Genomic DNA, 26,204 nt, shown 5'->3' with positions numbered 1-26,204 from the left:
TAAAGAAACAGACCACGGAAACGCAGACGATGAAAATGGAGACGATAAAGAAACAGATGATGGAAACGCAGATGATGGAAACGCAGACGATGAAAATGGAGACGATAAAGAAACAGACGATGGAAACGCAGACGATGAAAACACAGAAGATGGAAACACAGACGGTGGAAACGCAGACGATGGCAATGCAGATGATGGAAACGCAGACGATGGAAACGCAGACGATGGAAATGGAGACGATGGAAACGCAGAGGATGAAAATGGAGACGATAAAGAAACAGACGATGGAAACGCAGACGATGGAAACGCAGATGATGGAAATGGAGATGATAAAGAAACAGACGATGGAAACCCAGACGATGGAAACACAGACAATGGAAACGCAGACGATGAAAATGGAGACGATAAAGAAACAGACGATGGAAACGCAGACGATGAAAACACAGAAGATGGAAACACAGACGGTGGAAATGGAGACGATGGAAATGGAGATGATGGAAATGCAGACGATGGAAACGCAGACGATGGAAACGCAGATGATGGAAACGCAAATGATGGAAATGTAGATGATGGAAACGCAGATGATGAAAATGGAGACGATGGAAACGCAGACGATGGAAACGCAGATGATGGAAACGCAAATGATGGAAATGTAGATGATGGAAACGCAGACGGTGGAAACGGAGACGATGGAAACGCAGACGATGGAAACCCAGACGATGGAAATGGAGACGATGAAAACACAGACGGTGGAAACACAGACGATGGAAACGCAGAGGATGGAAATGGAGACGATGAAAACGCAGATGATGGAAATGGAGACGATAAAGAAAAAGACGATGGAAACGCAGATGATGGAAACCCAGACGATGGAAACACAGACGATGGAAACATGGACGATGGAAACACGGACGATGGAAACGTAGACGATGAAAATGGAGACGATAAAGACACAGATGATGGAAACGCAAATGATGGAAACGCAGATGATGGAAACGCAGACGATGAAAATGGAGACGATAAAGAAACAGACCACGGAAACGCAGACGATGAAAATGGAGACGATAAAGAAACAGATGATGGAAACGCAGATGATGGAAACGCAGACGATGAAAATGGAGACGATAAAGAAACAGACGATGGAAACGCAGACGATGAAAACACAGAAGATGGAAACACAGACGGTGGAAACGCAGACGATGGCAATGCAGATGATGGAAACGCAGACGATGGAAACGCAGACGATGGAAATGGAGACGATGGAAACGCAGAGGATGAAAATGGAGACGATAAAGAAACAGACGATGGAAACGCAGACGATGGAAACGCAGATGATGGAAATGGAGATGATAAAGAAACAGACGATGGAAACCCAGACGATGGAAACACAGACAATGGAAACGCAGACGATGAAAATGGAGACGATAAAGAAACAGACGATGGAAACGCAGACGATGAAAACACAGAAGATGGAAACACAGACGGTGGAAATGGAGACGATGGAAATGGAGATGATGGAAATGCAGACGATGGAAACGCAGACGATGGAAACGCAGATGATGGAAACGCAAATGATGGAAATGTAGATGATGGAAACGCAGATGATGAAAATGGAGACGATGGAAACGCAGACGATGGAAACGCAGATGATGGAAACGCAAATGATGGAAATGTAGATGATGGAAACGCAGATGATGGAAACGCAGACGATGGAAACGCAGACGATGGAAACGCAGACGATGGAAACGCAGACGATGAAAACAGAGACGATGGAAACGCAGACGGTGGAAACGGAGACGATGGAAACGCAGACGATGGAAACCCAGACGATGGAAATGGAGACGATGAAAACACAGACGGTGGAAACACAGACGATGGAAACGCAGAGGATGGAAATGGAGACGATGAAAACGCAGATGATGGAAATGGAGACGATAAAGAAAAAGACGATGGAAACGCAGATGATGGAAACCCAGACGATGGAAACACAGACGATGGAAACATGGACGATGGAAACACGGACGATGGAAACGTAGACGATGAAAATGGAGACGATAAAGACACAGATGAAGGAAACGCAAATGATGGAAACGCAGATGATGGAAACGCAGACGATGAAAATGGAGACGATAAAGAAACAGACCACGGAAACGCAGACGATGAAAATGGAGACGATAAAGAAACAGATGATGGAAACGCAGATGATGGAAACGCAGACGATGAAAATGGAGACGATAAAGAAACAGACGATGGAAACGCAGACGATGAAAACAGAGAAGATGGAAACACAGACGGTGGAAACGCAGACGATGGCAATGCAGATGATGGAAACGCAGACGATGGAAATGCAGACGATGGAAATGGAGACGATGGAAACGCAGAGGATGAAAATGGAGACGATAAAGAAACAGACGATGGAAACGCAGACGATGGAAACGCAGATGATGGAAATGGAGATGATAAAGAAACAGACGATGGAAACACAGACAATGGAAACGCAGACGATGAAAATGGAGACGATAAAGAAACAGACGATGGAAACGCAGACGATGAAAACACAGAAGATGGAAACACAGACGGTGGAAATGGAGACGATGGAAATGGAGATGATGGAAATGCAAATAATGAAAATGGAGACGATAAAGAAACAGACGATGGAAACGCAGAGGATGGAAATGGAGACGATGAAAACGCAGATGATGGAAATGGAGACGATAAAGAAAAAGACGATGGAAACGCAGATGATGGAAACCCAGACGATGGAAACACAGACGATGGAAACATGGACGATGGAAACACGGGACGATGGAAACGTAGACGATGAAAATGGAGACGATAAAGACACAGATGATGGAAACGCAAATGATGGAAACGCAGATGATGGAAACGCAGACGATGAAAATGGAGACGATAAAGAAACAGACCACGGAAACGCAGACGATGAAAATGGAGACGATAAAGAAACAGATGATGGAAACGCAGATGATGGAAACGCAGACGATGAAAATGGAGACGATAAAGAAACAGACGATGGAAACGCAGACGATGAAAACACAGAAGATGGAAACACAGACGGTGGAAACGCAGACGATGGCAATGCAGATGATGGAAACGCAGACGATGGAAACGCAGACGATGGAAATGGAGACGATGGAAACGCAGAGGATGAAAATGGAGACGATAAAGAAACAGACGATGGAAACGCAGACGATGGAAACGCAGATGATGGAAATGGAGATGATAAAGAAACAGACGATGGAAACCCAGACGATGGAAACACAGACAATGGAAACGCAGACGATGAAAATGGAGACGATAAAGAAACAGACGATGGAAACGCAGACGATGAAAACACAGAAGATGGAAACACAGACGGTGGAAATGGAGACGATGGAAATGGAGATGATGGAAATGCAGACGATGGAAACGCAGACGATGGAAACGCAGATGATGGAAACGCAAATGATGGAAATGTAGATGATGGAAACGCAGATGATGAAAATGGAGACGATGGAAACGCAGACGATGGAAACGCAGATGATGGAAACGCAAATGATGGAAATGTAGATGATGGAAACGCAGATGATGGAAACGCAGACGATGGAAACGCAGACGATGGAAACGCAGACGATGGAAACGCAGACGATGAAAACAGAGACGATGGAAACGCAGACGGTGGAAACGGAGACGATGGAAACGCAGACGATGGAAACCCAGACGATGGAAATGGAGACGATGAAAACACAGACGGTGGAAACACAGACGATGGAAACGCAGAGGATGGAAATGGAGACGATGAAAACGCAGATGATGGAAATGGAGACGATAAAGAAAAAGACGATGGAAACGCAGATGATGGAAACCCAGACGATGGAAACACAGACGATGGAAACATGGACGATGGAAACACGGACGATGGAAACGTAGACGATGAAAATGGAGACGATAAAGACACAGATGAAGGAAACGCAAATGATGGAAACGCAGATGATGGAAACGCAGACGATGAAAATGGAGACGATAAAGAAACAGACCACGGAAACGCAGACGATGAAAATGGAGACGATAAAGAAACAGATGATGGAAACGCAGATGATGGAAACGCAGACGATGAAAATGGAGACGATAAAGAAACAGACGATGGAAACGCAGACGATGAAAACAGAGAAGATGGAAACACAGACGGTGGAAACGCAGACGATGGCAATGCAGATGATGGAAACGCAGACGATGGAAATGCAGACGATGGAAATGGAGACGATGGAAACGCAGAGGATGAAAATGGAGACGATAAAGAAACAGACGATGGAAACGCAGACGATGGAAACGCAGATGATGGAAATGGAGATGATAAAGAAACAGACGATGGAAACACAGACAATGGAAACGCAGACGATGAAAATGGAGACGATAAAGAAACAGACGATGGAAACGCAGACGATGAAAACACAGAAGATGGAAACACAGACGGTGGAAATGGAGACGATGGAAATGGAGATGATGGAAATGCAAATAATGAAAATGGAGACGATAAAGAAACAGACGATGGAAACGCAGACGATGGAAATGGAGATGATGGAAACGCAAATAATGAAAATGGAGACGATAAAGAAACAGACGATGGAAACGCAGACGATAGAAACGCAGATGATGGAAACGCAAATGATGGAAATGTAGATGATGGAAACGCAGATGATGAAAATGGAGACGATAAAGAAACAGACGATGGAAACGCAGACGATGGAAACGCAGATGATGGAAACGCAAATGATGGAAATGTAGATGATGGAAACGCAGATGATGAAAATGGAGACGATGGAAACGCAGACGATGGAAACGCAGACGATGGAAACACAGACGGTGGAAACGGAGACGATGGAAACGCAGACGATGGAAATTGAGACGATGAAAACACAGATGGTGGAAACACAGACGATGGAAATGGAGACGATGAAAACACATACGGTGGAAACGCAGATGATGGAAACGCAAATGATGGAAATGTAGATGATGAAAACGCAGATGATGGAAATGCAGAGGATGGAAATGGAGACGATGGAAACGCAGATGATGGAAATGGAGACGATAAAGAAAAAGACGATGGAAACGCAGATGATGGAAACGCAGATGATGGAAACCCAGACGATGGAAACCCAGACGATGGAAACACAGACGATGTAAACACGGACGATGGAAACGTAGACGATGAAAATGGAGACGATAAAGACACAGATGATGGAAACGCAAATGATGGAAACGCAGATGATGGAAACGCAGACGATGGAAACGCAGACGATGAAAATGGAGACGATAAAAAACATGATGGAAACAGAGACGATGGAAATGGAGACGATAAAGAAACAGACGATGGAAACGCAGACAATAGTAACGCAGATGATGGAAATGTAGATGATGGAAACACAGAGGGTGGAAACTGAGACGATGGAAACGGAGACGATGGAAATGCAGACGATGAAAACACAGACGATGGAAACGCAGATGATGGAAACACAGACGGTGGAAACGGAGACGATGGAAACGCAGACTGTGGAAACGGAGACGATGGAAACGCAGATGATGGAAATTGAGACGATGGAAACACAGACAATGGAAACGCAGACGATGAAAATGGAGACGATAAAGAAACAGACGATGGAAACGCAGACGATGAAAACACAGAAGATGGAAACACAGACGGTGGAAATGGAGACGATGGAAATGGAGATGATGGAAATGCAGACGATGGAAACGCAGACGATGGAAATGGAGATGATGGAAACGCAAATAATGGAAATGGAGACGATGGAAACGCAGAGGATGAAAATGGCGACGATAAAGAAACAGACGATGGAAACGCAGACGATAGAAACGCAGATGATGGAAACGCAAATGATGGAAATGTAGATGATGGAAACGCAGATGATGAAAATGGAGACGATAAAGAAACAGACGATGGAAACGCAGACGATGGAAACGCAGATGATGGAAACGCAAATGATGGAAATGTAGATGATGGAAACGCAGATGATGAAAATGGAGACGATAAAGAAACAAACGATGGAAACGCAGACGATGGAAATGGAGACGATAAAGAAAAAGACGATGGAAACGCAGATGATGGAAACGCAGATGATGGAAACCCAGACGATGGAAACCCAGACGATGGAAACACAGACGATGGAAACACGGACGATGGAAACGTAGACGATGAAAATGGAGACGATAAAGACACAGATGATGGAAACGCAAATGATGGAAACGCAGATGATGGAAACGCAGACGATGGAAACGCAGACGATGAAAATGGAGACGATAAAAAACATGATGGAAACAGAGACGATGGAAATGGAGACGATAAAGAAACAGACGATGGAAACGCAGACAATAGTAACGCAGATGATGGAAATGTAGATGATGGAAACACAGAGGGTGGAAACTGAGACGATGGAAACGCAGACGGTGGAAACGCAGACTGTGGAAACGGAGACGATGGAAATGCAGACGATGGAAACGCAGACGATGGAAACGCAGATGATGGAAACGCAAACGATGGAAATGTAGATGATGGAAACGCAGATGATGAAAATGGAGACGATAAAGAAACAGACGATGGAAACGCAGACGATGGAAACGCAGATGATGGAAACGCAAACGATGGAAATGTAGATGATGGAAACGCAGATGATGAAAATGGAGACGATAAAGAAACAGACGATGGAAACGCAGACAATGGAAACGCAGACGATGGAAACGCAGATGATGGAAACGCAAACGATGGAAATGTAGATGATGGAAACACAAACGGTGGAAACGGAGACGATGGAAACGCAGACGATGGAAACAGACGGTAGAAACGGAGACGATGGAAACGCAGACGATGGAAATTGAGACGATGAAAACACAGATGGTGGAAACACAGACGATGGAAATGGAGACGATGAAAACACAGACGTTGGAAACGCAGACGATGGAAACACAGACGGTGGAAACGCAGACGATGGAAATGGAGACGATGAAAACACAGACGGTGGAAACGCAGATGATGGAAACGCAAATGATGGAAATGTAGATGATGGAAACGCAGATGATGAAAATGGAGATGATAAAGAAACAGACGATGGAAACGCAGACGATGGAAACGCAGATGATGGAAACGCAAACGATGGAAATGTAGATGATGGAAACACAGACGATGGAAACGCAGACGATGAAAACACAGAAGATGGAAACACACGGTGGAAACGGAGACGATGGAAACGCAGACGATCGAAACGGAGATGATGGAAACGCAGACGATGGAAATGGAGACGATAAAGAAACAGACGATGGAAACGCAGACGATGAAAACACAGAAGATGGAAACGCAGATGATGGAAATGCAGAGGATGGAAATGGAGACGATGGAAACGCAGATGATGGAAATGGAGACGATAAAGAAAAAGACGATGGAAACGCAGATGATGGAAACGCAGATGATGGAAACCCAGACGATGGAAACCCAGACGATGGAAACACAGACGATGGAAACACGGACGATGGAAACGTAGACGATGAAAATGGAGACGATAAAGACACAGATGATGGAAACGCAAATGATGGAAACGCAGATGATGGAAACGCAGACGATGGAAACGCAGACGATGAAAATGGAGACGATAAAAAACATGATGGAAACAGAGACGATGGAAATGGAGACGATAAAGAAACAGACGATGGAAACGCAGACAATAGTAACGCAGATGATGGAAATGTAGATGATGGAAACACAGAGGGTGGAAACTGAGACGATGGAAACGCAGACGGTGGAAACGCAGACTGTGGAAACGGAGACGATGGAAATGCAGACGATGAAAACACAGACGATGGAAACGCAGATGATGGAAACACAGACGGTGGAAACGGAGACGATGGAAACGCAGACGATGGAAACGCAGACTGTGGAAACGGAGACGATGGAAACGCAGATGATGGAAATTGAGACGATGGAAACACAGACAATGGAAACGCAGACGATGAAAATGGAGACGATAAAGAAACAGACGATGGAAACGCAGACGATGAAAACACAGAAGATGGAAACACAGACGGTGGAAATGGAGACGATGGAAATGGAGATGATGGAAATGCAGACGATGGAAACGCAGACGATGGAAATGGAGATGATGGAAACGCAAATAATGGAAATGGAGACGATGGAAACGCAGAGGATGAAAATGGAGACGATAAAGAAACAGACGATGGAAACGCAGACGATGGAAACGCAGATGATGGAAACGCAAACGATGGAAATGTAGATGATGGAAACGCAGATGATGAAAATGGAGACGATAAAGAAACAGACGATGGAAACGCAGACGATGGAAACGCAGATGATGGAAACGCAAACGATGGAAATGTAGATGATGGAAACGCAGATGATGAAAATGGAGACGATAAAGAAACAGACGATGGAAACGCAGACAATGGAAACGCAGACGATGGAAACGCAGATGATGGAAACGCAAACGATGGAAATGTAGATGATGGAAACACAAACGGTGGAAACGGAGACGATGGAAACGCAGACGATGGAAACAGACGGTAGAAACGGAGACGATGGAAACGCAGACGATGGAAATTGAGACGATGAAAACACAGATGGTGGAAACACAGACGATGGAAATGGAGACGATGAAAACACAGACGTTGGAAACGCAGACGATGGAAACACAGACGGTGGAAACGCAGACGATGGAAATGGAGACGATGAAAACACAGACGGTGGAAACGCAGATGATGGAAACGCAAATGATGGAAATGTAGATGATGGAAACGCAGATGATGAAAATGGAGATGATAAAGAAACAGACGATGGAAACGCAGACGATGGAAACGCAGATGATGGAAACGCAAACGATGGAAATGTAGATGATGGAAACGCAGATGATGAAAATGGAGACGTTAAAGAAACAGACGATGGAAACGCAGACAATGGAAACGCAGATGATGGAAACGCAGATGATGGAAACGCAAACGATGGAAATGTAGATGATGGAAACACAAACGATGGAAACGCAGATGATGGAAACGCAAACGATGGAAATGTAGATGATGGAAACGCAGACGGTGGAAACGGAGACGATGGAAACGCAGACGATGGAAACGCAGACGATGGAAACGCAGACGATGGAAATTGAGACGATGAAAACGCAGACGATGGAAATTGAGACGATGAAAACGCAGATGGTGGAAACAGACGATGGAAATGGAGACGATGAAAACACAGACGGTGGAAACGGAGACGATGGAAACGCAGACGATGGAAATGGAGACGATGAAAACACAAACGGTCGAAACACAGACGATGGAAACGCAGAGGATGGAAATGGAGACGATGGAAACGCAGATGATGGAAATGGAGATGATAAAGAAAAAGACGATGGAAACGCAGACGATGGAAACGCAGATGATGGAAATGGAGACGATAAAGAAAAAGACGATGGAAACCCAGATGATGGAAACGCAGATGATGGAAACGGAGACGGTGGAAATGGAGACGATGAAAACACAGACGGATGAAACACAGACGATGGAAATGCAGAGGATGGAAATGCAGAGGATGGAAATGGAGACGATGGAAACGCAGATGATGGAAATGGAGACGATAAAGAAAAAGACGATGGAAACGCAGATGATGGAAACCCAGACGATAGAAACCCAGACGATGGAAACACGGACGATGGAAACGTAGAGGATGAAAATGGAGACGATAAAGACACAGATGATGGAAACGCAGACGATGGAAACGCAGACGATGAAAATGGAGACGATAAAAAACAGATGATGGAAACAGAGACGATGGAAATGGAGACGATAAAGAAACAGACGATGGAAACGCAGACAATAGTAACGCAGATGATGGAAATGTAGATGATGGAAACACAGAGGGTGGAAACTGAGACGATGGAAACGCAGACGGTGGAAACGCAGACTGTGGAAACGGAGACGATGGAAATGCAGACGATGAAAACACAGACGATGGAAACGCAGATGATGAAAATGGAGACAATAAAGAAACAGACGGTGGAAACGCAGACGATGGAAACGCAGACGATGAAAATGGAGACGATAAAGAAACAGACGGTGGAAACGCAGACGATGAAAACAGACGATGGAAACGCAGATGATGGAAATGGAGACGATGGAAACGCAGATGATGGAAATGGAGACGATAAAGAAACAGACGATGGAAACGCAGACGATAGAAATGGAGACGATGAAAACACAGACGGTGGAAACACAGACGATGGAAACGCAGACGATGGAAATGGAGACGATGGAAACCCAGACGATGGAAACGCAGACGATGGAAACACAAACGATGGAAACGCAGACGATGGAAACCCAGACGATGGAAACCCAGACGATGGAAACGCAGACAATGGAAACACAAATGATGGAAACGCAGACGATGAAAATGTAGATGATGGAAACACAGACGATGGAAACGCAGACGATGAAAACACAGAAGATGGAAACACACGGTGGAAACAGAGACGATGGAAACGCAGACGATCGAAACGGAGATGATGGAAACGCAGACGATGGAAATGGAGACGATAAAGAAACAGACGATGGAAACGCAGACGATGAAAACACAGAAGATGGAAACGCAGATGATGGAAATGCAGAGGATGGAAATGGAGACGATGGAAACGCAGATGATGGAAATGGAGACGATAAAGAAAAAGACGATGGAAACGCAGATGATGGAAACGCAGATGATGGAAACCCAGACGATGGAAACCCAGACGATGGAAACACAGACGATGGAAACACGGACGATGGAAACGTAGACGATGAAAATGGAGACGATAAAGACACAGATGATGGAAACGCAAATGATGGAAACGCAGATGATGGAAACGCAGACGATGGAAACGCAGACGATGAAAATGGAGACGATAAAAAACATGATGGAAACAGAGACGATGGAAATGGAGACGATAAAGAAACAGACGATGGAAACGCAGACAATAGTAACGCAGATGATGGAAATGTAGATGATGGAAACACAGAGGGTGGAAACTGAGACGATGGAAACGCAGACGGTGGAAACGCAGACTGTGGAAACGGAGACGATGGAAATGCAGACGATGAAAACACAGACGATGGAAACGCAGATGATGGAAACGCAGACTGTGGAAACGGAGACGATGGAAATGCAGACGATGAAAACACAGACGATGGAAACGCAGATGATGGAAACACAGACGGTGGAAACGGAGACGATGGAAACGCAGACGATGGAAACGCAGACTGTGGAAACGGAGACGATGGAAACGCAGATGATGGAAATTGAGACGATGGAAACACAGACAATGGAAACGCAGACGATGAAAATGGAGACGATAAAGAAACAGACGATGGAAACGCAGACGATGAAAACACAGAAGATGGAAACACAGACGGTGGAAATGGAGACGATGGAAATGGAGATGATGGAAATGCAGACGATGGAAACGCAGACGATGGAAATGGAGATGATGGAAACGCAAATAATGGAAATGGAGACGATGGAAACGCAGAGGATGAAAATGGAGACGATAAAGAAACAGACGATGGAAACGCAGACGATAGAAACGCAGATGATGGAAACGCAAATGATGGAAATGTAGATGATGGAAACGCAGATGATGAAAATGGAGACGATAAAGAAACAGACGATGGAAACGCAGACGATGGAAACGCAGATGATGGAAACGCAAATGATGGAAATGTAGATGATGGAAACGCAGATGATGAAAATGGAGACGATAAAGAAACAGACGATGGAAACGCAGACGATGGAAACGCAGATGATGGAAACGCAAACGATGGAAATGTAGACGATGGAAACGCAGACAATGGAAACGCAGACGATGGAAACGCAGATGATGGAAACGCAAACGATGGAAATGTAGATGATGGAAACACAAACGGTGGAAACGGAGACGATGGAAACGCAGACGATGGAAACGCAGACGATGGAAACAGACGGTAGAAACGGAGACGATGGAAACGCAGACGATGGAAATTGAGACGATGAAAACACAGACGTTGGAAACGCAGACGATGGAAACACAGACGGTGGAAACGCAGACGATGGAAATGGAGACGATGAAAACACAGACGGTGGAAACGCAGATGATGGAAACGCAAATGATGGAAATGTAGATGATGGAAACGCAGATGATGAAAATGGAGATGATAAAGAAACAGACGATGGAAACGCAGACGATGGAAACGCAGATGATGGAAACGCAAACGATGGAAATGTAGATGATGGAAACGCAGATGATGAAAATGGAGACGTTAAAGAAACAGACGATGGAAACGCAGACAATGGAAACGCAGATGATGGAAACGCAAACGATGGAAATGTAGATGATGGAAACACAAACGATGGAAACGCAGATGATGGAAACGCAAACGATGGAAATGTAGATGATGGAAACGCAGACGGTGGAAACGGAGACGATGGAAACGCAGACGATGGAAACGCAGACGATGGAAATTGAGACGATGAAAACGCAGACGATGGAAATTGAGACGATGAAAACGCAGATGGTGGAAACACAGACGATGGAAATGGAGACGATGAAAACACAGACGGTGGAAACGGAGACGATGGAAACGCAGACGATGGAAATTGAGACGATGAAAACACAGATGGTGGAAACACAGACGATGGAAATGGAGATGATGAAAACACAGACGGTGGAAACGCAGACGATGGAAACACAGACGGTGGAAACGGAGACGATGGAAACGCAGACGATGGAAATTGAGACGATGAAAACACAGATGGTGGAAACACAGACGATGGAAATGGAGACGATGAAAACACAAACGGTCGAAACACAGACGATGGAAACGCAGAGGATGGAAATGGAGACGATGGAAACGCAGATGATGGAAATGGAGATGATAAAGAAAAAGACGATGGAAACGCAGACGATGGAAACGCAGATGATGGAAATGGAGACGATAAAGAAAAAGACGATGGAAACCCAGACGATGGAAACGCAGATGATGGAAACGGAGACGGTGGAAATGGAGACGATGAAAACACAGACGGATGAAACACAGACGATGGAAATGCAGAGGATGGAAATGGAGACGATGGAAACGCAGATGATGGAAATGGAGACGATAAAGAAAAAGACGATGGAAACGCAGATGATGGAAACCCAGACGATGGAAACCCAGACGATGGAAACACGGACGATGGAAACGTAGAGGATGAAAATGGAGACGATAAAGACACAGATGATGGAAACGCAGATGATGGAAACGCAGACGATGGAAACGCAGACGATGAAAATGGAGACGATAAAAAACAGATGATGGAAACAGAGACGATGGAAATGGAGACGATAAAGAAACAGACGATGGAAACGCAGACAATAGTAACGCAGATGATGGAAATGTAGATGATGGAAACACAGAGGGTGGAAACTGAGACGATGGAAACGCAGACGGTGGAAACGCAGACTGTGGAAACGGAGACGATGGAAATGCAGACGATGAAAACACAGACGATGGAAACGCAGACGATGAAAATGGAGACAATAAAGAAACAGACGGTGGAAACGCAGACGATGGAAACGCAGACGATGAAAATGGAGACGATAAAGAAACAGACGGTGGAAACGCAGACGATGAAAACAGACGATGGAAACGCAGATGATGGAAATGGAGACGATGGAAACGCAGATGATGGAAATGGAGACGATAAAGAAACAGACGATGGAAACGCAGACGATAGAAATGGAGACGATGAAAACACAGACGGTGGAAACACAGACGATGGAAACGCAGACGATGGAAATGGAGACGATGGAAACCCAGACGATGGAAACGCAGACGATGGAAACACAAACGATGGAAACGCAGACGATGGAAACCCAGACGATGGAAACCCAGACGATGGAAACGCAGACAATGGAAACACAAATGATGGAAACGCAGACGATGAAAATGTAGATGATGGAAACACAGACGATGGAAACGCAGACGATGAAAACACAGAAGATGGAAACACACGGTGGAAACGGAGACGATGGAAACGCAGACGATCGAAACGGAGATGATGGAAACGCAGACGATGGAAATGGAGACGATAAAGAAACAGACGATGGAAACGCAGACGATGAAAACACAGAAGATGGAAACGCAGATGATGGAAACACAGACGATGGAAATGCAGATGATGGAAACACAGACGATGGAAACGCAGATGATGAAAACACAGAAGATGGAAACGCAGACGATGGAAACGGAGATGATGGAAACGCAGATGATGGAAACACAGATGATGGAAACGCAGACGATGGAAACGCAGACGATGGAAACGGAGACGATGGAAACGCAGACGATGGAAATGCAGACGATGAAAACACAGACGGTGGAAACGGAGATGATGGAAACGCAGATGATGGAAACGCAGACGATGGAAATGCAGACGATGGAAACAGACTGTGGAAACACAGACGATGGAAACGCAGGTGATGGAAATGCAGATGATGGAAATGGAGACGATAAAGAATCAGACGATGGAAACGCAGATGATGGAAATGGAGACGATAAAGAAACAGACGATGGAAACGTAGACGATGGAAAAGTAGATGATGGAAACGCAGACGATGGAAACGTAGATGATGGAAAAGTAGACGATGGAAAAGTAGATGATGGAAACGTAGACGATAAAGAAACAGACGATCGAAACACAGACAGAAGGACAGTTTCAGCCGTCTTCTGCATCAGTCATGTATGTAATTTGGTCCATTTTCAAGCAGCTTAGCTATCAGTCACTTGACAAAAACAATAGAGCAAAACCACCAGAAACCACCAGGGGCAGTGCTGAGTTGTCGAGCTGACACAGTCAGAGAAGAAGAAGGGGAACGGGAAGAAGTTAAGAACAGGAAAAAACTTTGTGTTTCTCTTCTGGTGTTTTTGGACGGTTGTAAACAACATTGTAGCACGGTGTTAACGCTGCTAACCGCTGTCAGAACTCTAAACTCCGCACTGCCCCCTGGTGGAAGAACTGACTGAACAACATGACTACATGAAAGATGCATGGTTAGCATGAGGACGGAGACATATGACAACATCTGAAACTGACGTCCTCATCTACGTACGTAAGCGAGCAGAAACGTTCCTTAACGTGTGTGGAGAGGGTCTCCTTCAGGTTTCTGGGTGTTCACGGGACTGACAACCTGACATGGCTATAGCGCGCCAAGCTGAGCAGACTGTACTTCCTGAAAAGTCCCAGGAAGTGACGCCTGGAGGGGTCATAAAAGCCGCCCCCTGCCCACCCCCGGTAGACATCACTGATGGTACTCATCAGGGTAAAGTGGTTCCTCCTTGATCCATTACAGTCCCGTCGTAGCCTCTTCAACCTGCTGCTTTCTGGCAGATAGTTGAAGTTTCTGAGGCAACACTGAAGACTCCTTAACAAACAATGTGTGCAATACCAGCGAGAGACTGATTTTACCATGTTTTTAGCATGTTTAGCTACTTTTTGCTCTAAGGGGAAGTAAAATATTCTTCATTTCTTTCCTCATCAGATTGATCTCGTTTGCTGACGTTGGCCTAAAATATGTAAAAACTGCCTTAAATTTATCACATTTTTTCCCATCTTTTCCCATAAATCACACAAAGAAGGCTTGTAACCCTCCAAATCCCAGATTGTTTCTTTTTATCATTTATTTAAAAGAAATATAATAAACATACGGAGAAGTCTTTTAAATGACAGACATTTACAACTAAATGTTTTTGAATGCGTTGGAATTATTCTCCCTCTGGGTAGCAAGAAGGCAAAAAAACTCCTTAAATCTCACTTTTTAAACTTTTAAATAATTTATTATTTAATGCTGTCAATCATTTAAGAGTAGTTATATTTGACATTTTTCAGGATTCAGAATCAGCAGTTTTCCTTTTGCAGGGATGTTGTGAAGCCATGTGACCACCAGGGGGCGCAAAGGGTGACTATAAGCAGTTCTGCCGGTCCTGGTTCTGCAGGGGTTTCACCAGGCCGCGGTTCTGCCGGTCCTGGTTCTGCAGGGGTTTCACCAGGCCGCGGTTCTGCTGGTCCTGGTTCTGCAGAACCGCGGCAGTCTATGTGTAACATGACCAGACCCTGAACCACAAGCTGGGTCGTTTGTTCCATTTAGACTTGTTTTCCACGTGAAATAAATCTGGTTTGGCTTCAATGTTCGGTGGCTTCAAGGGTATGAAGTTGGTGAAGATATTTGTATGAAGTTTTCATTGTAACCATCATCGTCATGACTACCATCATCATCATCACTGATAATAAGTTTCACTTCTCCATTCCCCTTTTGGACTTTTGGACTGAGGACATGGGTCTCTCTATATATGAAGGGATGCATGTAAGTATGTGTATGTATATATGTAGGTATATGTATGTGTACATATATGTAGGCATGTTTACAATTGTACAAGTATTTTGACCTGTCTGAAAAAAATCTATAAAATATAATTTAACTTTCAAAATCATCATTATTGGGCCTCACAACAAATAGGTTGCTGGTTTGATCCTCGGCTGGGGCGAGGTTTGGGCAGTGGCCTTTCTGTGTGGAGTTCACATGTTCTCCCCGTGTATGCGTGGGTTCTCTCTGTGTTCTATAGCTTCCTCCTCCCTAACTGGTTACTGTCATCTGTAGGAGTGTGTGTGAGTGGTTGTGTGTCTCTGTGTGGTCCTGCGATGGACTGGTACCCTTTCACCCAAAGCCAGCTGGGATAGGCTCCAGGTCCCATGACCCTTCATCGGACGAATCGGTTAATGACTGAATCATCATCATCACTACCATCATAATGATCATTTTCAAAATAATCATCATCACCACCATCTCTGTGATTGGCTGTGTTCTGCTGACTCACCCTCCGGGCCTCCTGCTGGAACTTGGCCGCCTTCTTGGTGTCGGCCACGGCTCTCTCCACGAAGCCCACTGATTGGTCCATGTTACTCTCAATCCTGTCAATCATTCCACCCTGAGAGGAGAACATGGAGATGTATAACAGGTGACCAGGTGTCATTATCATCATTTACACTGAGAGCAGAGGAGGCTTCTGATTGGAGGAAATCCACCAGTCATTCCAGATGCTAGAATGAGTTTCACGTTGTTTTCTAACTGGTTTTATAATAAATATGAAAGTAAAACCTGAGTTAGGTGCAGAAGCATTTTGTACCATTTTGCTATTTTTAATAAACTCTGCTTCATCCAACATGTTCATCAGGTAGAAAATAAAAGTATTTACCAGGATTTATTATAAGGAAGAATCAGGTTTACCAGGGGATAGAGCCGAGAGAACTGTCTCACACATTCCTCAGGTGTTATGGCTGTACATACCTGGTTTTCCACCAGCATAGCGATATCAACAAACATGTCATGGAGCTCCTTGATGCTGCTTTCCAGCCTCATGATGTCTTTATGGCGAGCTTCAATCTCATTGAGGGCCTGCTGGTTGATCTTAGACTCTGTGATCTAAGAAAACCAATAAAGACACGAGGAAATGTCAGAGTGAACGTGAAGAGAACACCCGATATGTTCTGGACAGCCAGGCCGGCGCCATGTCTTCCACGCTGGACGATGGTGGTCTGTCCAACCATCTCCCAGTGGACCCTAAACTCCACCATCACCACACCAAGAACCACATCCCATTTCACCGTGAAAAATCTGGGGTAACTGGACATGATGTTCACCATCAGCTGCCAGTCAATGATTGTTGCTAGGAGACCAGTTTATGTCGTTCTAAAGCAAACGCACCTTTTCCCATCTGAGCGAAAGGGATTAGGCCAAAAGGAGCCAGAAAGCCAGCCCACTTTAGAAAGTCACAGCTCAGGCCTACGTTCACCTACAAACACCATTCAGTGTTTAAACTCGTTATAAATTATAAAACTTTGACTTACCGAGAAGACATTTTCATATCTTTTATGGTTTTGATTTTTATGATCTTTTATGATTTTTAAAATGTTTGCTTTGGCTTTCTGTATGTTTGAGGAATGATTTTAAGATTCTTTTAGTTGTTTAAAAATGTCTAAATGGTTTTTGGCTTTCTTATTTATCTGACCTACTTCATAATTGTGAGCCTTGCAGACGTTGAGGTCTTCTGGTACCGGCCTTTAGTTGTTCCTGAGGTCTTCTGGTGCCGGCATTTAGTTGTTCCTGAGGTCTTCTGGTGCCGGCATTTAGTTGTTCCTGAGCTCCTCTGGTACCGGCATTTAGTTGTTCCTGAGGTCTTCTGGTGCCGGCCTTTAGTTGTTCCTGAGGTCTTCTGGTACCGGCATTTAGTTGTTCCTGAGGTCTTCTGGTGCCGGCCTTTAGTTGTTCCTGAGGTCCTCTGGTACCGGCATTTAGTTGTTCCTGAGGTCCTCTGGTACCGGCATTTAGTTGTTCCTGAGCTCCTCTGGTACCGGCATTTAGTTGTTCCTGAGGTCTTCTGGTGCCGGCCTTTAGTTGTTCCTGAGGTCTTCTGGTACCGGCATTTAGTTGTTCCTGATGTCTTCTGGTGCCGGCCTTTAGTTGTTCCTGAGGTCTTCTGGTACCGGCATTTAGTTGTTCCTGAGGTCCTCTGGTACCGGCCTTTAGTTGTTCCTGAGGTCCTCTGGTGCCGGCATTTAGTTGTTCCTGAGGTCTTCTGGTGCCAGCCTTTAGTTGTTCCTGAGGTCTTCTGGTACCGGCATTTAGTTGTTCCTGAGCTCCTCTGGTACCGGCATTTAGTTGTTCCTGAGCTCCTCTGGTACCGGCATTTAGTTGTTCCTGAGGTCTTCTGGTACCGGCATTTAGTTGTTCCTGAGCTCCTCTGGTACCGGCATTTAGTTGTTCCTGAGCTCCTCTGGTACCGGCATTTAGTTGTTCCTGAGGTCTTCTGGTGCCGGCCTTTAGTTGTTCCTGAGGTCTTCTGGTGCCGGCATTTAGTTGTTCCTGAGCTCCTCTGGTACCGGCATTTAGTTGTTCCTGAGGTCTTCTGGTGCCGGCCTTTAGTTGTTCCTGAGGTCTTCTGGTACCGGCATTTAGTTGTTCCTGATGTCTTCTGGTGCCGGCCTTTAGTTGTTCCTGAGGTCCTCTGGTGCCGGCCTTTAGTTGTTCCTGAGGTCTTCTGGTACCGGCATTTAGTTGTTCCTGAGGTCCTCTGGTACCGGCATTTAGTTGTTCCTGAGGTCCTCTGGTGCCGGCCTTTAGTTGTTCCTGAGGTCTTCTGGTGCCGGCCTTTAGTTGTTCCTGAGGTCCTCTGGTGCCGGCCTTTAGTTTTTCCTGAGGTCTTCTGGTGCCGGCCTTTAGTTGTTCCTGAGGTCCTCTGGTACCGGCATTTAGTTGTTCCTGAGGTCCTCTGGTACCGGCCTTTAGTTGTTCCTGAGGTCTTCTGGTACCGGCATTTAGTTGTTCCTGAGGTCCTCTGGTACCGGCCTTTAGTTGTTCCTGAGGTCTTCTGGTGCCGGCATTTAGTTGTTCCTGAGGTCCTCTGGTACCGGCATTTAGTTGTTCCTGAGGTCCTCTGGTACCGGCATTTAGTTGTTCCTGAGGTCTTCTGGTACCGGCCTTTAGTTGTTCCTGAGGTCCTCTGGTGCCGGCCTTTAGTTGTTCCTGAGGTCTTCTGGTGCCGGCCTTTAGTTGTTCCTGAGGTCCTCTGGTGCCGGCCTTTAGTTGTTCCTGAGGTCCTCTGGTACCGGCCTTTAGTTGTTCCTGAGGTCTTCTGGTACCGGCCTTTAGTTGTTCCTGAGGTCCTCTGGTGCCGGCCTTTAGTTGTTTCTGAGGTCCTCTGGTGCCGGCCTTTAGTTGTTCCTGAGGTCTTCTGGTGCCGGCCTTTAGTTGTTCCTGAGGTCCTCTGGTGCCGGCCTTTAGTTGTGCCGGACTAAAACCTACGGTGAGGCTGCTTTCCATTATTCCGGCTCTGGACTGTGAAACATCCTGCCGGAGCGCCTCAGGGCCGCAGAGACGGCTGATGTTTTTAGAAAGAGGCTCAAAACTGTTTTAGCTTCGCTTTTAACTGAAATTTTTTATTGGATCTTAGTTTCTATTTCTTTCTTTTATTTCTATTTATATTATTTTCTTTATCTTTTAACATTTCTTTTATGAGGTCCTTTGTATGTCTTGTTGCTCTTATTTGTTCTTCTCATTTCTTAAGATTTTTAACAGCTGTTTGAACTCCAGTGTTCCTTCCTTCCTTTCCTCTGGTTGGATCCCATAGATATCATTTCCTCACATCCATATCAAGTCAGTGTTTATTAAATAATTTTATATTTTATTCTACTCATTTATCATTATCTACATTCATTTGGAGACATTGGTTAAGGAGTCATGTTGGTGGTGGGAGTTGGGGGGGGAGGGTTTGGGGGGATTGCAGCTCTTTATTATTTCACTATAAGCAACTGTTACACATTGAAATCCCAACAAACCATGTTTCTTACAATAAAAAATAACATGAAAAAATTAACACCTTAAATCATGAATATTTGTACAGTTAATGGAAAAAGTATAAACATTTTCACTAGTCCTGGCTGGTGACAGGGTTAGAATATACTTCTAGTACATTTACAGTCATCTGCTAAAACACAAAAACGTTTAATATGATACGATTTGATATATGATACGATGCGATACGATACGATACGATACGATACGATTTGATATGACACGATTTGATACGATACGATTTGATGCGATGCGATACGATACGATACGATTTGATATGACACGATTTGATACGATACGATTTGATGCGATGCGATGCGATACGATACGATACGATTTGATGCGATGCGATGCGATACGATACGATACGATTTGATACGATACGATACGATACGATACGATTTGATTTGATATGATATGATTCTTCTCTAACGAATGTGTCCCCAGCTCACGGTTGAACCTGTATGTACAGAAACTAGAAATGAAAACATATCAGTTTACGTTTAGTTCTAATGGACTTCGGCTGCAACGTTCCCATTTTGCGCTACGTTGCTCCAACCATCAGGAAGTCCAATTTTTCCCATTTTAAGCTAATTTTCAGGCCAAACCTCTGTTTTTAATTGGCTGCCGCTTAAATTCAGTTCACATTAGCGTAAAATAAATGACACCTGAACGTTCCTCCAACCCTTCTGGCGCTCAAGCTTCAAGAATTGTTTTCATGCGACTCTTTGTTTGCGAACAGTGCGCCGTTGTTCGAGGAGTTCTTTCAGCCCCCGCTCATTGGTGAGCTGCGACTGTTTCCGAGTGATGCAGGAGTCATAGAATGTCTCTGTTGTCATAGCAACGTCAACAAGCAGGCCCTGTTGTCATGGCAGCGCCAGCAGACTATAGCTGTTTGTGTGTGTAAGACTGGAATCACACACACACACATCTACACCGGAAACAGAACCACACCTGGATCTGGAGGAACAGGATGCGTTGAATGGAAAACAGAAACGGATGTAAACGTGTGTGTGTGTGTGTGTGTGTGTGTGTGTGTGTGTAGCGTGCCTGTGGTGAGCCTCACCCCGGCAGTAAACACGGCAGCATTTCCCCCCTCCAGCATCTCCTCCAGCTCCTCGTCGGTTGTTGCTTTTCCAGCTGTGGAGGATGTAGACAATAGTTATGGAGGAGCTGAAAACCAACTCAGGATTCAGAGAACACGCTTAATTCAATCAAAGTTGAACGTCTACTCGTCGCAGGATGAGGACCAATGTTCCCCAACACTGCTCCAGTGAATCATGTATGTTGGGGCAGGAATGCGTTGGAGCAGGACTGGTGGGAACCTTCCCCTCATTCTGCGAGTGTTAAATGTTCAAATTTGAGTTTAATCAGGTGTGTTGGATACGGTGGCCGATGGGTGCAAGAACGCTTCGGAGATAAAAACGCTGCAAAACTGCAGAAGGAAACACAACATATTCCCTGCTCCAACGTCGTCAAAGTTTCTACTGCCTATGTATGTGATGAAACATCCAACCTCCATCATGGGAGGGAAAGCCCCTGCATGGGATGTACCACCGGCAGATCACCGATATAAACAAGTCCTATCAATGGCTGGAGAGGGTCTACCAGACCAGACAGGATCCCAGGTCTACCAGACCAGGCAGGATCCCAGATCTACCAGACCAGGCAGGAGCCCAGGTCTACCAGACCAGGCAGGATCCCAGATCTACCAGACCAGGCAGGATCCCAGATCTACCATACCAGGCAGGATCCCAGATCTACCAGACCCTGCAGGATCCCAGATCTACCAGACCAGACAGGATCCCAGATCTACCAGACCAGGCAGGATCCCAGATCTACCAGACCAGGCAGGATCCCAGATCTACCAGACCAGGCAGGATCCCAGATCTACCAGACCAGGCAGGATCCCAGATCTACCAGACCAGGCAGGATCCCAGGTCTACCAGACCAGACAGGATCCCAGATCTACCAGACCAGGCAGGATCCCAGATCTACCAGACCAGACAGGATCCCAGATCTACCAGACCAGACAGGATCCCAGATCTACCAGACCAGACAGGATCCCAGATCTACCAGACCAGGCAGGAGCCCAGGTCTACCAGACCAGGCAGGATCCCAGGTCTACCAGACCAGGCAGGATCCCAGATCTACCAGACCAGGCAGGATCCCAGATCTACCAGACCAGGCAGGATCCCAGATCTACCAGACCAGGCAGGATCCCAGATCTACCAGACCAGGCAGGAGCCCAGATCTACCAGACCAGACAGGATCCCAGATCTACCAGACCAGGCAGGAGCCCAGGTCTACCAGACCAGGCAGGAGCCCAGATCTACCAGACCAGGCAGGATCCCAGATCTACCAGACCAGGCAGGATCCCAGATCTACCAGACCAGACAGGATCCCAGATCTACCAGACCAGGCAGGATCCCAGATCTACCAGACCAGGCAGGATCCCAGATCTACCAGACCCTGCAGGATCCCAGATCTACCAGACCAGACAGGATCCCAGATCTACCAGACCAGACAGGATCCCAGATCTACTATACCAGGCAGGAGCCCAGATCTACCAGACCAGACAGGATCCCAGATCTACCAGACCAGACAGGATCCCAGATCTACCAGACCAGGCAGGATCCCAGGTACAGACTATGAAAAGGAGCTCCTGAAACAATCCAGCAGGGTGAAAGATACTGGCAGGCAAAGAATACATGGAGCTCCATAACCAAGTAGCTGCATAGTGTACAGGAACATCTGTCCAGAATATGGACTGGAGACCCCTAAGTCCCATTGGGAAACTCCCCCCAAGGTGGTGGAGAAGGAGAGGACTAAGATCCTCTGGGACTTCCAGATCCAGACAGATAAAATGGTGGTGGCCAACCAAGCGGACATAGTGATCATGGAGAAGCAGCAGAGGGTGCTTTTTTCGACATGACACCTGTCGTCTCATTCTTTACCTGCCAGACAGACCTCGGAGAGGAGAGCAGAAATATTTTATATATCTATTTATTTACATTTGGACCTAATCTTCTACAATATAATTTAGACTTTGACAACGTCAGAGCACCTCGATATGAGCATGAATCTAGCGTTTCCTCATTGCGTTTGTTTCCGTTTATGCAGTGTGTTTCCACGGCGCGTTTGCACCCGTCAGCAGTTGGAGCAGGTAAACATCTAAAAGCATCAACACGAGTGGCTCACTGATCTCCAGCTGCCGGGCGATTCTCCCTTTGCTCTTGTCTCTGAAGTCAACCTGAGCCTCGTTGTATTTTGTCATAACCTCCACAAACTTCTTGGCCAGGATGGCGTGCTGCCGGAGAGGAAAACACGTTTTGTTTTCTTTTAAAACTCTTTCTTTCATGATGTTTAATGCTTTATAACATGAGCTGAATGAAACATCCGACCTGTGACTTCCGTATCCTGATGTCGGCTGATGCCCTCTCGTCTTTGTTTGACTCCAGCTGCCGCTCGATGCCTGGTGGACACACAGACATGAACAGGACCTTAAACGCAGCATGAGCCGACGTAAAGGACTGGATTAGAATGAAGGAGAAACACTGACTCTTCAGTTTGTTTCTGGCGTTGTTGGCGGACTTTTTGATCTCGTTGGTGAGCGCTTCGACGTCGTCCTGCGTTTCTGAAACACAGACTGGAGTTCAGGAAACGGGAAGAGGCGGAAACCTTTGGTGTGACTGAGAGTCAGGCATTACTCTGGTCAGGTGTGGGCGCTGACAAGATGGAGGAGTAGAGTTTCTTTATTTCTGTGACGCTCTCGTCAATTTTGTCAATACTGGTCCGAATATCCTCAATCTGAAACGCACACGTACAGAGTGAGAAACAAACCAGCGCTTCTGCGGAGATGCACAGAGATGCAGACAAAAGGAAACACCTGAGCGAAGAAGTCGTCCATGAAGGCCTCATTCTCCACAGGAACCACGACGTCGTCTCCTCCGGCGTCACTTTTCTGTCAGACACACATTTACACACACAGGACAGAAATAAGAGTAGCCCTGAAGAGTCCCTGAAGTGGCCCTAAAGTGGTCCTGAAGTGGTCCTGAAGAGTCCCTGAAGAGTCCCTGAAGTGGCCCTAAAGTGGTCCTGAAGTGGTCCTGAAGAGTCCCTGAAGAGTCCCTGAAGTGGCCCTAAAGTGGTCCTGAAGTGGTCCTGAAGAGTCCCTGAAGAGTCCCTGAAGTGGCCCTGAAGAGTCCCTGAAGTGGCCCTAAAGTGGTCCTGAAGTGGCCCTGAAGAGTCCCTGAAGTGGCCCTAAAGTGGTCCTGAAGTGGCCCTGAAGAGTCCCTGAAGTGGCCCTGAAGAGTCCCTGAAGTGGACCTGAAGTGGTCCTGAAGTGGCCCTAAAGTGGTCCTGAAGTGGCCCTAAAGTGGTCCTGAAGTGGTCCTGAAGAGTCCCTGAAGAGTCCCTGAAGTGGCCCTGAAGAGGCCCTGAAGTGGTCCTGAAGTGGCCCTGAAGAGTCCCTGAAGTGGCCCTAAAGTGGTCCTGAAGTGGTCCTGAAGTGGTCCTGAAGTGGCCCTAAAGTGGTCCTGAAGTGGTCCTGAAGAGTCCCTGAAGAGTCCCTGAAGTGGCCCTGAAGAGTCCCTGAAGTGGCCCTGAAGTGGTCCTGAAGTGGTCCTGAAGAGTCCCTGAAGTGGCCCTGAAGTGGTCCTGAAGTGGCCCTAAAGTGGTCCTGAAGTGGCCCTAAAGTGGTCCTGAAGTGGTCCTGAAGAGTCCCTGAAGAGTCCCTGAAGTGGCCCTGAAGAGTCCCTGAAGTGGCCCTGAAGTGGTCCTGAAGTGGTCCTGAAGAGTCCCTGAAGAGTCCCTGAAGTGGCCCTAAAGTGGTCCTGAAGTGGCCCTGAAGAGTCCCTGAAGTGGCCCTAAAGTGGTCCTGAAGTGGTCCTGAAGTGGTCCTGAAGAGTCCCTGAAGAGTCCCTAAAGTGGTCCTGAAGTGGTCCTGAAGTGGTCCTGAAGTGGTCCTGAAGAGTCCCTGAAGAGTCCCTGAAGTGGCCCTGAAGAGTCCCTGAAGTGGCCCTAAAGTGGTCCTGAAGAGTCCCTGAAGAGTCCCTGAAGTGGCCCTGAAGAGTCCCTGAAGTGGCCCTAAAGTGGTCCTGAAGTGGCCCTGAAGAGTCCCTGAAGTGGCCCTAAAGTGGTCCTGAAGTGGTCCTGAAGTGGTCCTGAAGAGTCCCTGAAGAGTCCCTAAAGTGGTCCTGAAGTGGTCCTGAAGTGTCCCTGAAGTGGTCCTGAAGTGGTCCTGAAGTGTCCCTGAAGTGGTCCTGAAGGGGTCCTGAAGAGTCCCTGAAGGGGTCCTGAAGTGACCCTGAAGTGGTCCTGAAGTGGCCCTGAAGGGGCCCTGAAGTGGACCTGAAGTGGCCCTGAAGTGGACCTGAAGAGTCCCTGAAGTGGTCCTGAAGTGGTCCTGAAGTGGTCCTGAAGTGGCCCTGAAGTGGACCTGAAGAGTCCCTGAAGTGGTCCTGAAGTGACCCTGAAGTGGTCCTGAAGTGGCCCTGAAGTGGACCTGAAGAGTCCCTGAAGTGGTCCTGAAGTGGCCCTGAAGTGGTCCTGAAGTGGACCTGAAGTGGCCCTGAAGTGGTCCTGAAGTGGACCTGAAGTGGCCCTGAAGTGGTCCTGAAGTGGACCTGAAGTGGCCCTGAAGTGGCCCTGAAGAGTCCCTGAAGTGGCCCTGAAGTGGTCCTGAAGTGGCCCTAAAGTGGTCCTGAAGTGGCCCTAAAGTGGTCCTGAAGGGGCCCTGAAGTGGTG

The 26,204-nt window shown here is 46.4% G+C and overlaps 1 protein-coding gene across 1 annotated transcript in view; it reads right to left on the bottom strand.

The window, feature by feature from the left end:
• stx3a (syntaxin 3a) overlaps positions 1 to 24,524 on the bottom strand; it is a 57,270-nt gene extending 32,746 nt beyond the window's left edge. Inside the window, exons 1-8 of the mRNA XM_079265034.1 lie at positions 24,346 to 24,524; positions 24,167 to 24,266; positions 24,019 to 24,093; positions 23,861 to 23,931; positions 23,658 to 23,766; positions 21,523 to 21,596; positions 17,394 to 17,528; positions 16,924 to 17,034 (exon numbers count right to left, since the gene is read on the bottom strand). Coding sequence (XP_079121160.1) covers positions 16,924 to 17,034; positions 17,394 to 17,528; positions 21,523 to 21,596; positions 23,658 to 23,766; positions 23,861 to 23,931; positions 24,019 to 24,093; positions 24,167 to 24,266; positions 24,346 to 24,366 — 696 coding nt within the window. The 5' untranslated portion in view covers positions 24,367 to 24,524. The remainder of the gene's footprint in view (positions 1 to 16,923; positions 17,035 to 17,393; positions 17,529 to 21,522; positions 21,597 to 23,657; positions 23,767 to 23,860; positions 23,932 to 24,018; positions 24,094 to 24,166; positions 24,267 to 24,345) is intronic.
• Between the last annotated feature and the right edge of the window lie 1,680 nt (positions 24,525 to 26,204).

This window comes from Telmatherina bonti, assembly GCF_933228915.1.
Source record: "Telmatherina bonti genome assembly, chromosome: 3".
Classification (NCBI taxonomy): Eukaryota; Metazoa; Chordata; class Actinopteri; order Atheriniformes; family Telmatherinidae; genus Telmatherina; species Telmatherina bonti.
This window is presented reverse-complemented; position numbering and strand designations above follow the sequence as displayed.